Source organism: Aegilops tauschii, chromosome 2, assembly GCF_002575655.3.
Source record: "Aegilops tauschii subsp. strangulata cultivar AL8/78 chromosome 2, Aet v6.0, whole genome shotgun sequence".
Taxonomy (NCBI): Eukaryota; Viridiplantae; Streptophyta; class Magnoliopsida; order Poales; family Poaceae; genus Aegilops; species Aegilops tauschii.
The window spans coordinates 479,252,212-479,266,474 of record NC_053036.3 but is presented as its reverse complement, the minus strand read 5'-3'; the positions used below and the strand labels follow the sequence as shown (position 1 = coordinate 479,266,474).

The following is a 14,263-nucleotide window of genomic DNA, read 5'->3' as shown; positions in this document are numbered from 1 at the left end:
TTGAAGCCCTCCATGATCGAATCCCCCTCTGACAGGACGCCGGAAAAGGCCCCTAGATGGGATCTCACGAGTACAGAAGGTTGTGGCGGTGGAGAAGTGTTTTCGTGGCTTGTTCTAGTGGTTTGGGGGTATAAGAGTATATATATAGGCGAAAGAATTAGGTCAGGATGTGCACGAGGGGCCCACAAGGGTTGGGGGCGCGCCCTCAGTCCTTGTGGGTGCCTCGTGGCTCCTCCGACTTCATCTCCAAGTCTCCTGGTTGTCTTCTGGTCCAAGAAAAATCATCGCGAAGGTTTTATTCCGTTTGGACTCCGTTTGGTATTCCTTTTCTGTGAAACTCAAAAACAAGGAAAAACATAAACTGGCACTCGGCTCTAGGTTAATAGGTTAGTCCCAAAAATAATATAAAACAGCATATTTGCATATAAAACATCCAAAACAGATAATATAATAGCATGGAACAATAAAAAATTATAGATACGTTGGAGACGTATCAATGATCATTGGCAGTTGCACTTGGGTAGTGTTATTATTTGATCATAGCATTGTCCAATTGCAACTGCCACTGATCATGTCAATTGCAATTGGTCAGTGCTATGAACAGAACATCATAGAACTCCCCAAAATGCATGCACATCAGTCCTACTATTTATAGCATGCATATGCATTGTCCTTCTATGATCACGCAAGAACGTAGTACCTACTATATGATGATGCAGACATATTATAGTGATCATACCAACAACCTAGCAACTATTTTGATTATAGCAACAACCTAACTAGCATCGTGATCAACCAAGAACACCCTAACTGGCATTGTGATCATACCAAGAACACCCTAATTAACTACCAATGTAGCATTGTCATGATAGCAATGCAAGAACATAACTACCAATCTAGCATTGTCATGATAGCTAGTAAGCACTCTCTAAGCAAGCACATAACATGGCTCCGAATCGATCAAATTGGTTCGATTCGAAATGAACCCAATTGATTCGAAACGAACGAAAACCCCCTAACTAGTAACAGGAGCATGGAGAAATGATAGCATACCGAAGCGGTTGCCGCCAAAGGAATGTTGGTCATGGACCAAACCCTGTTAGGAACAGGGGTCCGACCGCCGCAGATGGCCCGACCATTGCAGGGCCTAATCCAAGGGTCCTCGCCACTTCATTGATGCTACTCATACGCGCACAGTGGAGGAAAAGGGTGTCGTCGCCGATGCTCTGGCCACAATTCCTTTGGCTTGACCCGGAGCAAGGGAGAAAACCCTCGCACGGGGGTAAAACCCCCCTATCAGGCACGCCCGATGGGCTTCCAGCAACACATGTGCTTCCCGTAGAGCCACCTCCACAGTCGCACGGACTGGCACAAACGCCGACAGTGAGTCAATGGCTGCTAAACGCGGCCTGGTGTAGTTGGGGGAAGTGGCCTATATAGCCGCAATGAGGCCAATTCCTTGCTAGGCCACGACAGCCACCCACCAGACTTGGATGAGGCTGCTACCAACGAGGATGGGAATGGGGTGCCGTGATTGAGGGTTGGCCATCGGAGAACATGAAACGGGCGGTGAGATAGAGTGAGGGAGAATGGTGTGAATTGGAGTAGGCGGTGGCGGGAGAGAAGGGAATGGGGTATGAGACGCCTCGCCGTCTCCCGCGCTTTCCAACACACGCAGGTGAGAGCCATGCGTGGCTCGAGCGAGCTGGCTCATGAAAAAGGCTGAATCGGTCGTCCCCCCAGTTTGGGCCGAGAGTGCTTTAAGTTCCATGCAGGTCGAGAAACAAAAATAGGTCATACTACGAAATGCCCGATTTTTTGCATTGCACGGGCCTAGTTGGGCCTCATGCAGCCTACCAAATATGCCCCAGACTTCATGACGAGATAGAGCTCACGATGCCGGAGTTGGTGGAGCTCGCACGGACTGAGCTTGCGGCGCGTGGAGGTAGTTAAGCTCATGACTGACAGATCCACGTCACGAAGGTGGTGGTCGAGAGGCGGGCATGAATGGGCCGACGATGGCACAAAGACGACGTGGAGGGAACATGAAGGTCGTGGAGGGCACGCTGCTCGCATATCAACGAGAGTATATGCAAACTTGTCATCAAATCCATCGCTCGCAACAACCTTGTTGCCGACTGATGACGTTTCGCTAGCCGGATTGTGGCGTCCGGAGAGCACCGACTATCCTGCAGACCTGCACATCATCCCGCTTCCAGCCACCGTCGCATCGCCTTGTATCCCTGTCGATGGGAGTGAGGGCATCTTAGGGCAACTCTAACCGATCCCTTAAAAGTTAGCGGAGTAAAACTCTTAGTGGAGTATACTTACTCCACTAAGTTTTGGTCGATTCTAGCTGATCTCTTAAATTTAGCGGAGTAAAGTTACCTTTTGGTTTATGCATTTCGTCGAACATCTAACATTCGTGTCTGCGACGATGGTGACCACGCCAAAAACGCTGGTGACCAAGCGCGCCACGCACGGCCTTCCACCCGGTGCTCTCGCCATGCCGCACCATGACCGGCCGCCGTCGTGGTCGTAGTCGTGCTCGGTGAGGATGGAGGGTGGTGCAGGACCGATGCCGCCGCGACGACGGCTGCGAGGGGGCCCGGACTCTGCTGCTGCCGCACGCGTGGCTGGGGGTGGAGTACATGATCGAAGAAGGGCTTCGGGAGGACAACGAGGAGCAGTGGGCACGGCTTCTGCAGCGCGGGTCGGCGCAGCCGCGACGGAGCAGCTTCATCGTGGTCCGGCGGGAGCGGCAACGCGGGAGGCGTGGCTGGACCGTGCGTGGGAGATGAAGAAGAGCTGGCACAAGCGCAATGGCTGCACCCCCGACGTCGACACCCCCATGGTGGTCACGGTGGGGAAGCAGGCTGGTGGGTCCTCGTCCTCGTGCGCCTCCTCCTCACTGTACCACCACTCGTTCGCCAGTGTCGCGATGGACATGGAGGAGGTGCGTGCATGCAGGGACCTCGGCCTCGAGCTCCCTCCGACGGCACCGTTGAGATTCGATATTACGGCCTCTCCGCGGGCAGTAGTCCTACCCACAGCCACGCCAGTAGCGGCATCGCACGGGGGAGCACCGGCGGGCGGCGTGCGGGGAGCAGCAGCGGGTGGCGGCATCGCGTGGGGGAGTAGCGGTGGGCGGCGGCGCACATGAGCAGCAGGGGGAGGCGAGAGAGAGCAAAAATTTATTCCGGCCCCTTTTCATGGAGTATATTTAGGAAGAAGATTGGACAGAGGAGTAAAATTTTACTTCCTTACAGCGGACAAGGGATCGACTAGGTGTCGATTAGTGAAATTACACTTTTTACTTCACTAACCGGTTATAAGGGATGGGTTAGAACTGCCCTTAAATCTGCTTGAGAATTACACTTTTTAACGAAAGTTCAGACGAACTCGACATGAGTGTACTGTATTACGGACAGATTACACCAAGTGGGGCTTAGATACTGTGCCAGCATCACTGGTACCAGCCACATTTTCGTTTGCACTCGAATAGAATAACGCGCGCGCCGTTCACGCGAACGTTTTGTTTATTGCAGATTCTTTAAGGCACCAGATTGATTCAGTCGTACCCTTCAGTTGTAAGATAAGATATGGTTATATATGCAGCTGCAATTACCTTGACCACAGGCTCTCTCTGCAACACAATGTATACAATTATTTTCTTAATTATTCACGAAGATCTTATAAAGTAATACATCAATATATCTGAAATCATCATGTTAGCAACATCTGTCGCTACTTCTATTCATTGATGAAGAGGTACAAAAAGCGTGAGCCGAATATTCAGACCTCCCATTTAAACCTAACATCTAAAGTCAGAGACCCCAACCAAACCATATACCAGGTCTGAGGCACAAACCGGTCCAACACACTTAGGTCATTGCCGCCGTCTTAATCGATCCATTTTCGGAGTAAATACTGACGCATAGACCTTGCCAGGCCTGCTGTCAACGCCGTCACGGCGCCAAGCAACGCCTTCTCCCTACGCGCGTCCATCATCACACATCCATCGCCGAGGCCCTGCCGCGCCACGCCGCCGAGACTCCACGTCGTCGCTGCGTCACATGGAACGCCGCTCCACCGCAAATGCCGTCCACTGGTCCCTCGAGCCTATGCATACCTCCAAAAATGACGCCCCCGAGAGAGATACGACACAAGAGCGCCGCCGTCATCCGATCAACCGATCTAGAGTTTCCCCAGAGGCGGCGGATAGGGTTCTAGAGCTTCTCCACGATGATGCCTTCAAGAAGGGAACGACGCAGAAAACGCCACCATCGCCGGCCTTAACAACAAGCCAAGAGCAGGGGTTTCACCCAGATCCGCTCGAGAAATCTCCATCCAACCTCGTATGCACGGGACCGCCACGGACCACCGCGCCGCGCATGAGACAGGCCGCATCGCCCAGATCAGATCTGGCCGGAAGCCAGACCACACGTACAGCCGATCCATTCACCAGGCCCTCCATGCCGCCGCGCCGATCCAAGATCCGACCGGCCGCAAAGCCATCCCTTTTGTGTAGAAGTATCATCTCACGCCCTCGACATCATATCGATGTACTTGACGGATTGCACCACGTGGGGATTACATTACTGCCATGTCAGCATGATTGATGGCAACTACCAACCACATTTCGATGCAGAGAATAATGCAATGGCTCTCTTCTGTATAAATAGAGCTTGGGTTTATAACTTTATATATGCTGCTGCAATTATCTTGACCGCAGGCTCTCTCTGCAACACGATGTCTTCCTCCTCCTCCATGCGAATCTCTCCACCGCAAGAAGGCGAGGCCAAAACCAACGAAGAGCTCTACCAGCAGTTCACCAAGTTGGTGTCCTCCTGGCCGTGCTCCCCTGCCCTCTCCAATTACCAGCTCTACCGCCACGACAATGGCTGGCACAGCAGCCTGGCTCCAATGGTCGGCACCATGGTCGCCGACGCATGCTTCGCCGCGCGCCCCTCGGACATCATCGTCGCCACGCTGCCCAAGTCCGGCACGACGTGGATCAAGGCGCTCCTCTACTCCACGGTGCACCGGAGGGAGCACCCCGCGGACTCCTCCGACCACCCGTTCAACACCCGTGGTCCTCACGAGTGCATCAAGTTTCTCGAGTACCAGCTCTACACGCAGAACAGGATCCCGGACCTCGACGAGCTCCCGGACCCCAGGCTCTTCGCCACGCACGCCCCCTTCGTGTCGCTGCCGAGGTCAGTCGTGGCGTCGGGCTGCAAGATCGTGTGCGTGTGCCGCGACCCCAAGGACACCCTGATCTCGCATTGGAACTTCGCGAACAAATTCAGGGTCGGGGACGGACTGGAGCCGCTCTCAGTCCAGGCCGCCGCCGACTACTTCTGCGACGGCGTGTCGCCGTTCGGGCCGTGCTGGGACCATGTCCTCGGGTACTGGCGCGCGCACTCCGCGAACCCCGAGCAGGTGCTCTTCTTCAGGTACGAAGAGATGAGTCGTGACCCGGCGGCACACGTGCGGAGGCTGGCGGAGTTTGTCGGATGTCCGTTCAGTGTGGAGGAGGAGGAAGACGGCGTGGTGGACGCCATCGTCAAGCTGTGCTCGTTCGAGCACATGACTGGGCTCGAAGCGACAAAGGGTGGCAAGACAGAGCTCACGTTTGGCGTTGTGGAGAACAGCTCATTCTTCCGGCGCGGCCAGGTCGGGGACTGGGAGAACCATCTATCGCCGGAGACGGCACGAAAGATCGATGCCATCACCGAGGCCAAGTTTAGGGGCTCCGGTCTCTCTATCTAGCTAGCTGGGGTGTAATATTACTCGATCACAGCGTCACTCGTATCATTTGCAAATTCATTCCTCGTGAGTTTTTTTACCGTCAATGTACTGTGGACTTATAAGTAAGGGAGCGCCTAGAACTCATCTAGCTGAGACATAAGTATGGTCTCATTCACATGACGTCATCCCCTGTTGTTGCAGCCTGGTTGAGTCCCCCCTTTGACTTCTTTCGTCCACTGGGCCAGTTTTTAGTTTGGGCTGGTTTTAGTTGTTGTTTTCCGGTTTGGCCCGTCAGTTTTTGGTTGTTGCGTTTTGGATGTCTGTTGTACACGCACGTGAAATTGCATCGCACGATCCAGTTGCTTCTACCTTGGTTTTCTTTCTTTGTGAGTACGATTTGTGCTTGGCTGGGATTTTTTTTGCCAGCAGCAGCGCTGCCACAAGCAACGTCCGGCCTAAGTTTGTCCTTTGTATAACTTTTCTAATGTGCAGTTCTCTACCGGTTTTCTGTTTGGTTTTTGTGCTTCTTATAGAAAATGTTGAAGTTTTTTTTTATTTTTCCTGTTTAAGTTTTTCTATTTTTCATGCTCCTTGTAGAAAAAAATGAAATACATATATTTTTTACATTTGTTATGATATTTCACAAAAAGTGTTCTCACATATTAAAAAAATCCTATCATGTATTAAAAATATAAAGATGCATTTGAAAATGTATAATATCATTAAACAACATTCATTATGTTTTAAAAATGTTTTAAAATGTATTTGCCTCGCCGTCTCCAAATCGGATGCCCCGTGCGTCGAGCAGAGGTGCGGAGCGGGAGGCTCGTCCACGGCCATCTCGTTCGCCAAAGGCTTCGAGCTTGTCGTCCCCGTCTCCTCCTCCTCCTCTGCGCCACCGATTCAAACAGTGCAAATGGGAGACAAAATAAATGCAAAAATAAATGTGTCTGTGTGGATATACATCGGAGAACCATTGTTGCTGTGGAGGTCTTGCAGAAAACCCCCCTAAAAAGTTTAAAAATGGCAGTTGACTACAGAACACTGTGTTTAGTCTAAAAACACATACAGAAAGCATTTTGGGGGTCTGTCCTTGTAAAAAATTGAGATTAAAAAAAGGGTCACCAAACAACACTAGTGCGCCTACAACAAAACTCAACAAAAAAAGAGACGAAAAAAGGAAAAAAATATAGTTGTGTGTTCACTAAGGAGTAACAACTAGGGGTTCTCAAGTTAGTTGGCGCTTGGTTGCAAAATTTTAGCTTCAAAAAGATACGGGAAAAAAGTGTTTGTGAAATATAAACTATCGAATCAAAAAAGGTTGGACTTGCAAAAAAAGAGGCATGAACACAAAGAATCATAGTTGCAAGTCAAAAAGAAAAATGGTGGACTCCGTAAGATCACAAAACACAAAAAATGCAAATAATGGCACTTTACTTGCAAGTGGCAACAAACAAACAAAATATGATCCCACAGTTTCTAATCGACCCTCGACCGGCAAGTGGCATGAAACAAGAAAACCCAGTTGCAAAGTTGACCATTGACTTGAACTGGAATCAACAAAAAAATGTTGCAAGCCGAATGTCCACATGCAAGTGGGCATCAAAATAAATAAACCAGTTGCAAGTCGAGTGTCCACTTGCAAGTGGCATGAAAAAACAAATGAACGAGTTGAAGGGGGAATGTCGACTTTCAAGTGGCAACAAACCAGAAAGACCTAGTTGCAAGTCGATGGTATATTTAGAAGTGGCATGCGGGCCCCCACAGTAGCGAGTCAATGGTGGACTTGCAACTAGGGCAATTACAAAAGTACGGACAAAAAACAGACTAGTTACGAGTCAATGGTGGACTTGCAATTAGGGCAATTACAAAAGTACAGACAAAAAACAAACAAGTTGTTAGTCGATGGTGGACTTGCAACTAGGGCAATTACAAAGTACAAAAAAATGAGTTTGCAAGTCGATGGTAGAGTTGCAAGTGGCATGCGGGCACCCACATTTGTGAGTCAATGGTGGACTTGCAACTAGGGCAAAAACAAACTACAAAATAAGCTGAGTTGCAAGTTGCAAGAGGCATCGAGTAAACAACCCTAGTTGCGAGCCGATGGTCTACTTGCAAGTGCCATGCAGACACCAAAGTTGCGAGTCGATGTTGGACTTGCAACTAGGGCAATTATAAAACTACAAAACAAGACCGACCAGTTGCGAGTCGAGTGTTTATTTGCAAGTGGGATGCAGGCCCCCCACAATTGTGAGTCGACGGTGGACTTGCAACTAGGGCAATTGCAAAAAGTACATACAAAAAATAGACCAGTTGCGAGTCAAGGGTCTATTTGCAAGTGGCATGCGGGCCCCCACAGTTGCGAGTCGATGGTTGACTTGCAACTAGGGCAATTGCAAAAACTACATACAAAAAGCTGAGTTGCAAGTTGATGGTCGAGTTGCAAGTGGCATCGAGTAAATAACCCTAGTTACGAGTCGATGTTCTACTTGCAAGTGGCATGCGGGCCCCCACAGTTGTGAGTCGATGATTGACTTGCAACTAGGGCAATTGCAAAAACTACATACAAAAAGCTGAGTTGCAAGTTGATGGTCGAGTTGCAAGTGGCATCGAGTAAATAACCCTAGTTGCGAGTCGATGTTCTACTTGCAAGTGGCATGCGGGCACCCACAGTTGCGAGTCAATGGTGGACTTGCAACTAGGGCAATTAAAAAACTACAAAACAAAAACAGACCAGTTGCGAGTGGAGGGTCCATTTGCAAGTGGCATGCGGGCCCCCACAGTTGTGTGTCGATGGTGGACTTGCAAGTAGGGCAATTGCAAACAACAACAAAAAATCCGAGTTGCAAGTTGATGGTCGAGTTGCAAGTGGCATCGAGTAAACAACCCTAGTTGTGAGTCGATGGTCTACTTGCAAGTGGCATCCGGGCACCCACAGTTGCGAGTCGATGGTGGACTTGCAACTAGGGCAATTACAAAACTACAAAAAACAACAGACCAGTTGCGAGTCGAGGGTCTATTTGTAATTGGCATGCGGGCCCTCCACAGTTGCAAGTCAATGATGGACTTGCAATTAGGGCAATTGCAAAAAGTACATATAGAAAACAAACCAGTTGCAAGTCCATGGTCTAGTTGCAAGTGGCATTGAGTAAAACAACCTTAGTTGCGAGTCGATGGTCTACTTGCAACTGGCATGCGGGCACCCACAGTTGCGGTTCGATGGTGGACTTACAAGGAGGACAATTACAAAAGTAAAAAAAATAGACCAGTTTCGAGTCGATGGTCTATTTGCAAGTAGACCATTTGCTAGTAGACGGTCAAGCTACAAGTGGCATCGAGTAAACACCCCCAACAACCAACACAACAACAATAACAACAACAACCAAGAACAAGAACAAAAACAACAACATACAACAACACAAAAGAGCAGTTGCGAGTCGATGGTCTACTTGCAAGTGGCATGCGGGCCCTTGCAGTTGCGAGACGATTGTGGACATGCTACCGGGGCAATTACGAAGCATCACACAAAAATTGGCTAGTTGCAAGTCCAGGGTTGAGTTGCAACTAACATCGAGTAACCACCCAAAGTTGCAAGTCGATGATCCGCTTGCAAGTGGCATGCGGGCCCCACAGTTGCTTGTATTCCATCGACGTTGACAACCCTTCCCCCAACCCCTAGTTGTGGTTGCATCATATGTCCTGCAGTTGCACTAGGGTGTGCTGAGTTGCAAATTGCTCCGGGTTGGAGCGGTTGCAACTACAACAAAAAGACCTGACAAAAAAATTGGAACCGATTTCATCGGTGCCGACAGCTATCCCCCGACCTCTAGTTGCGGTCACATTATATGTTCCGTAGTTGCGGTTGGAGCAGTCGCAACTACAACAAAAAGGCCTAACAACAAGAAAAAAATAGACCAGTCGCGAGTCGATGGTCTACATGCAAGTGGCATGCGGGGCACCCACAAAATTGTGACTCGATTGTGGACTTGCAACTAGGGCAATTAGAAAAGTAAAAAATAAGACCAGTTGCGAGTCGAGGGTCTATTTGCAAGTGGCATGCGGGCCCCCACAGTTGCGAGTCGATGGTTGACTTGCAACTAGGGCAATTGCAAACAACAACAAAAAAGCCGAGTTGCAAGTTGTTGGTCGAGTAGCAAGTGGCATCGAGTAAACAACCCTAGTTGCGAGTCGATGGTCTACTTGCAAGTGGCATGCGGGCACCCACAGTTGCGAGTCGATGTTGGACTTTGCAACTAGGGCAATTACAAAACTAGAAAAAAAACAGACCAGTTGCGAGTCGATGGTGGACTTGCAACTAGGGCAATTACAAAACTACAAAAAAGAATAGACTAGTTGCGATTCGCGGGTCTATTTGCAAGTGGGATGCAGGCCACCTACAGTTGTGAGTCGATGGTTGACTTGGAACTAGGGCAATTGCAAAAACTACATACAAAAATAGACCAGTTGCGAGTCGAGGATCAATTTGCAAGTGGTATGCGGGCCTCCACAGTTGCGAGTCCATGGTTGACTTGCAACTAGGCAATTGCAAAAGAACAACAAAAGGCCGAGTTGCAAGTTGATGGTTGAGTTGCAAGTGGCATCGAGTAAACAACCCTAGTTGTGAGTCGATGTTCTACTTGCAAGTGGCATGCGGGCACCCACAGTTGCGAGTCGATGGTGGACTTGCAACTAGGGCAATTACAAAACTACAAAACAAAAATAGAAAGCAAAACAAAACATATGTGATATCAACAACCCCTTCTGGAGCCAAGTTCAATGGTTGAACAAATTTCTTCAGGATTTTCTATGTGATTGTAACGCCCTGGACACACCCGCCGGTGGTCGTTACTCCTGGCAGGATCTAGACTAGCCCCACAGATCAATACTAGCCTTTTATGCGCACTTTGTCCTCACTCGTGCGCACCCGGGAGCAACTTCCCGGTCGGTCACCCATCCTGAAATTACTCCAAGCTGAGCACGCTTAACTTTGGAGTTCTGTCCGAATGGGCTTCCGGAAAAGAAGGAATTCCTTATTGATATGAGTAGTCTATCATCCCTAATAAGCCAGGCTATCACATACACCCCCACTCAGAGGAATCGACGTCCTCGTCGGGCCACAGGAACGTTCCTTCTTGGCGCATACGTCTGTGCTTCCAGTCCGGCACATGTGCCATGACGTGTGCCACGACGGGTCACAAACGTCATGTACAACATGACCGCGCACATGTCCGCAAACATCCATGTAACCGCGAGGGTCGGCTCTGATACCAACTTGTAACACCCTGGACACACCCGCCGGTGGTCGTTACTCCTGGCAGGATCTAGACTAGCCCCACAGATCAATACTAGCCTTTTATGCGCACTTTGTCCTCACTCGTGCGCACCCGGGAGCAACTTTCCGGTCGGTCACCCATCCTGAAATTACTCCAAGCTGAGCACGCTTAACTTTGGAGTTCTGTCCGAATGAGCTTCCGGAAAAGAAGGAATTCCTTATTGATATGAGTAGTCTATCATCCCTAATAAGCCAGGCTATCACAGTGATATCAACCAATACAAACAAAAAGGAAAAAAAGGTGAAAACTGTGTTAGGAAATAAGAGGAAAAAAGCAAAACATATTTGCAATAAAGACAAAATGACAGAACACATAAACCTCTCGTTGCTATGCATCTTCTTGATAGTTCTTGCATGTGCGTAGATTTTTTTTTGTTTTCCATGCAACGTTTCCCAACACACATGTAACTGACCTTGACAACTTTCCTTCCAACCCAGACCCCCGGTTGTGCTTGGGTGTGCTGAGTTGCGATTGCGCTGGGGTTTGGGCGGTTGCAACTACAACAACAAAAAAACCTAACAAACAGAAAATGGAAACCGATTTCATCGATGCCGACAGCCCTCCGCCCGACCCCCGGTTGCGGTCATGTTATATGTCTTGCAATTGCGCTTAGGTGTGCCGAGTTGTGATTGCGCTCGGGTTGGGGCGGTTGCAAGTACAAAAAATGGAACCGATTTCATCGGCGCCGACAACCCTCCGCCCCGACCCTCGGTTGTGCTTGGGTGTGCTGAGTTGTGATTGCGCTCGGGTTGGGGCGGTTGCAACTACAACAACAGAAAACCCCTAACAAAAAGAAATGGAAACCGATTTCATCGACGCCAACAACCCTCCACCCATTTGAGCTTGGGTGTGCTGAGTTGCGATTGCGCTTGGGTTGGGGCGGTTGAGACTACAACAAAAAACCCTAACAAAAAAATGGAAACCAATTTTCATCGACGCCGACAACCCTCCCCCCGACGCCCGGTTACGCTTGGGTGTGCTAAGTTGCAGTTACGCTCAGGGGGAGGGTTGTACTAACAAAAAACTAAGAACAAAAAAATGCCGTCGCCGGCTACCTTAAAGTTCAACCCAGACACCTGCTTAAACTTATTCCTTGCAGTGCATGGAATGTTCTGTTGACAAAACAAGAAAAAAGGAAAAACATGAAATATATCAAAAAAAGAAAAAAAATGCTTTCATGTTAATAAAATGACGGCAAGAAAAAAACAATTAAGAAAAGAAGAAAAAAGATTACCGCTGAAGCTTCAGAGTCATCACGGATAACAATGTGAAAACTCTGCTCGTTATCGCTCCCACAATGCGAATGGCAGATTGGGCACACCATCCTACATACACGGGGAAAACACAAAAACATGACCTTGGGATGAATTAGAACAAGGAAAAGGTATTACACAAAAATGTGCTGTAGAAGAAAACAAGAAAATCAATAAAAAAGTTAAGGTCTGCATTCCCATAACAAAAAAAAAACAAAGAAAGGGCATGACACTACAGTACTGAGGCCGCTGATATAAATATTGGAGCAATGTGCAGCAGCCAGGATTCTCTTGCTTGCCCAAAAAAAGAAAAAATTGAAGCCACTCCATTAGCAACAGATTTGCTCATAAAAAACTAGCAGATCCTATTCTAGACAGGCCTGGGCTTTTGCGTCAAAAACAGTCCGGGCCTGACTGCAAAGACAAAAAAAGGGGGCGGGTCGCGAGCCGAACACCAGATGGGCGCACACACATCGCTACGAAGCTCTCCACGTTGACAAACACTAATCGCGGTGCAGCTGGATCCGACGGTTGAAAAAGTGAATGAGACCAATCTATTTCTCATTCAAATGAGTTTTAGCAAAACCGTATAAGTAATAAGCATACGTTTTGCAATAAGTTTAGTTGGAAACTCGTAGTACTGTTAAAGTTTAAGATCTTAATTTTGTACCTTTGCCCCGGGGTTGTTTTAACAAAAGATAACGTAGCAAAGTGTCGTTAGAATTGGAACAAAAAATTAACCAAGTCAAATCTGTAGAAAATATGAATTCCCAATATATTTTTATTGATGTGAGAGAGGCTTAGAGTAAAGGACGAGTTGTACATGCCTTAAATCTATTCTATCTCTGACTTTTATCTCTATTTTAAACAAAAATATACTTCTAACATTCCTCTCGATCGCAGTGGACGTTAAGCAGACGATTATGATTGAATTTAGAGTCTTGCACTTCTACCATCTTCTCCGTTGTGTCATCATCAACTATGACTTTGATGAGTCAGCACCTAGGGCGGTGATCACGTCCCCTTTTGATGCCTTCTATCTCTCTTCTCTACTTGTATAATCCTATATGTATATCTAAGAGAGTCATCCTCACTAACTTACTTATCTCAACATGCGAGCATTGCCACATCATCATAAGATTATAGATGGGATAAGACCCACCACCCACCTCAACATGCAACCATGCATGGGAAAAGACCCACCACATGTAACCATGCATGGGAAAATACTTTTTATTTTGTTATTCTACTTATACTCTCTTCGTCCGAAAATACTTGTCGGAGAAAACCATGCATGGAAAAATATTTTTCATTCTATTATTCTACTTGTACTCTCTCCGTCCGAAAATACTTGTCGGAGAAATGTACGTATCTAGACATATTTTAATTCTAGATACATTCATTTTTGTCTATTTCTCCAACAAGTATTTTTGGACGGACAGAGTATTCAATACATTTTACATATATACATAATCAAATATAATAAGTCATATGTATTCTTAATTTCAGTTTCACATATTATTAATTTAAACATTTATATTCCACACAATCAAATCTTATTGAAATATATTGCAACTGACTCCCACGGCAACACGCGGGATGTCATTTAGTTTAACAAAAACACATTAATCTTCAGGTAGAATTAAATGGTGTATGAGTTGGATGTGACTTAACTAATTTTTATGCTGATGAGAGCTAGCCACACTCAAAATGTATGGACCCCAATAACCGAGGAACGTCCCTTTGCATGTCTCTTGTGGAGGGTAGCTTTTATAACTTTTATAACTTACCAACACAAGTAGTGACTCGAATCTGTTTGAGAGCTGTTTTTTTCCTTTTTCTGGCGCCATATGGCGGATCAAGGTATGTGGTTTATGTTGAGATAATTGGAAATACGAGAGTTTCCCTTCTTGTAGGTTATAC

General features: G+C 47.6%; 1 protein-coding gene and 1 long non-coding RNA gene across 2 annotated transcripts; one reads left to right on the top strand and one right to left on the bottom strand.

Annotated features, from left to right (window-relative positions):
• Positions 1–390: 390 nt before the first annotated feature.
• On the bottom strand, positions 391–3,087 carry LOC141042065 (uncharacterized). The gene is made up of 2 exons (XR_012203875.1): positions 2,389–3,087; positions 391–2,243 (listed from the first exon to the last, which is right to left on the bottom strand). It is a non-coding gene; the product is annotated as an uncharacterized lncRNA (long non-coding RNA).
• Positions 3,088–4,695: 1,608 nt separating this feature from the next.
• Positions 4,696–5,934, top strand: LOC109764354 (cytosolic sulfotransferase 5). Its single transcript, XM_020323194.4, has one exon. It carries the CDS (start codon positions 4,753–4,755, stop codon positions 5,773–5,775), a length of 1,023 nt encoding a protein of 340 aa, XP_020178783.1. The 5' UTR covers positions 4,696–4,752; the 3' UTR covers positions 5,776–5,934.
• The last annotated feature ends 8,329 nt before the right edge of the window (positions 5,935–14,263 follow it).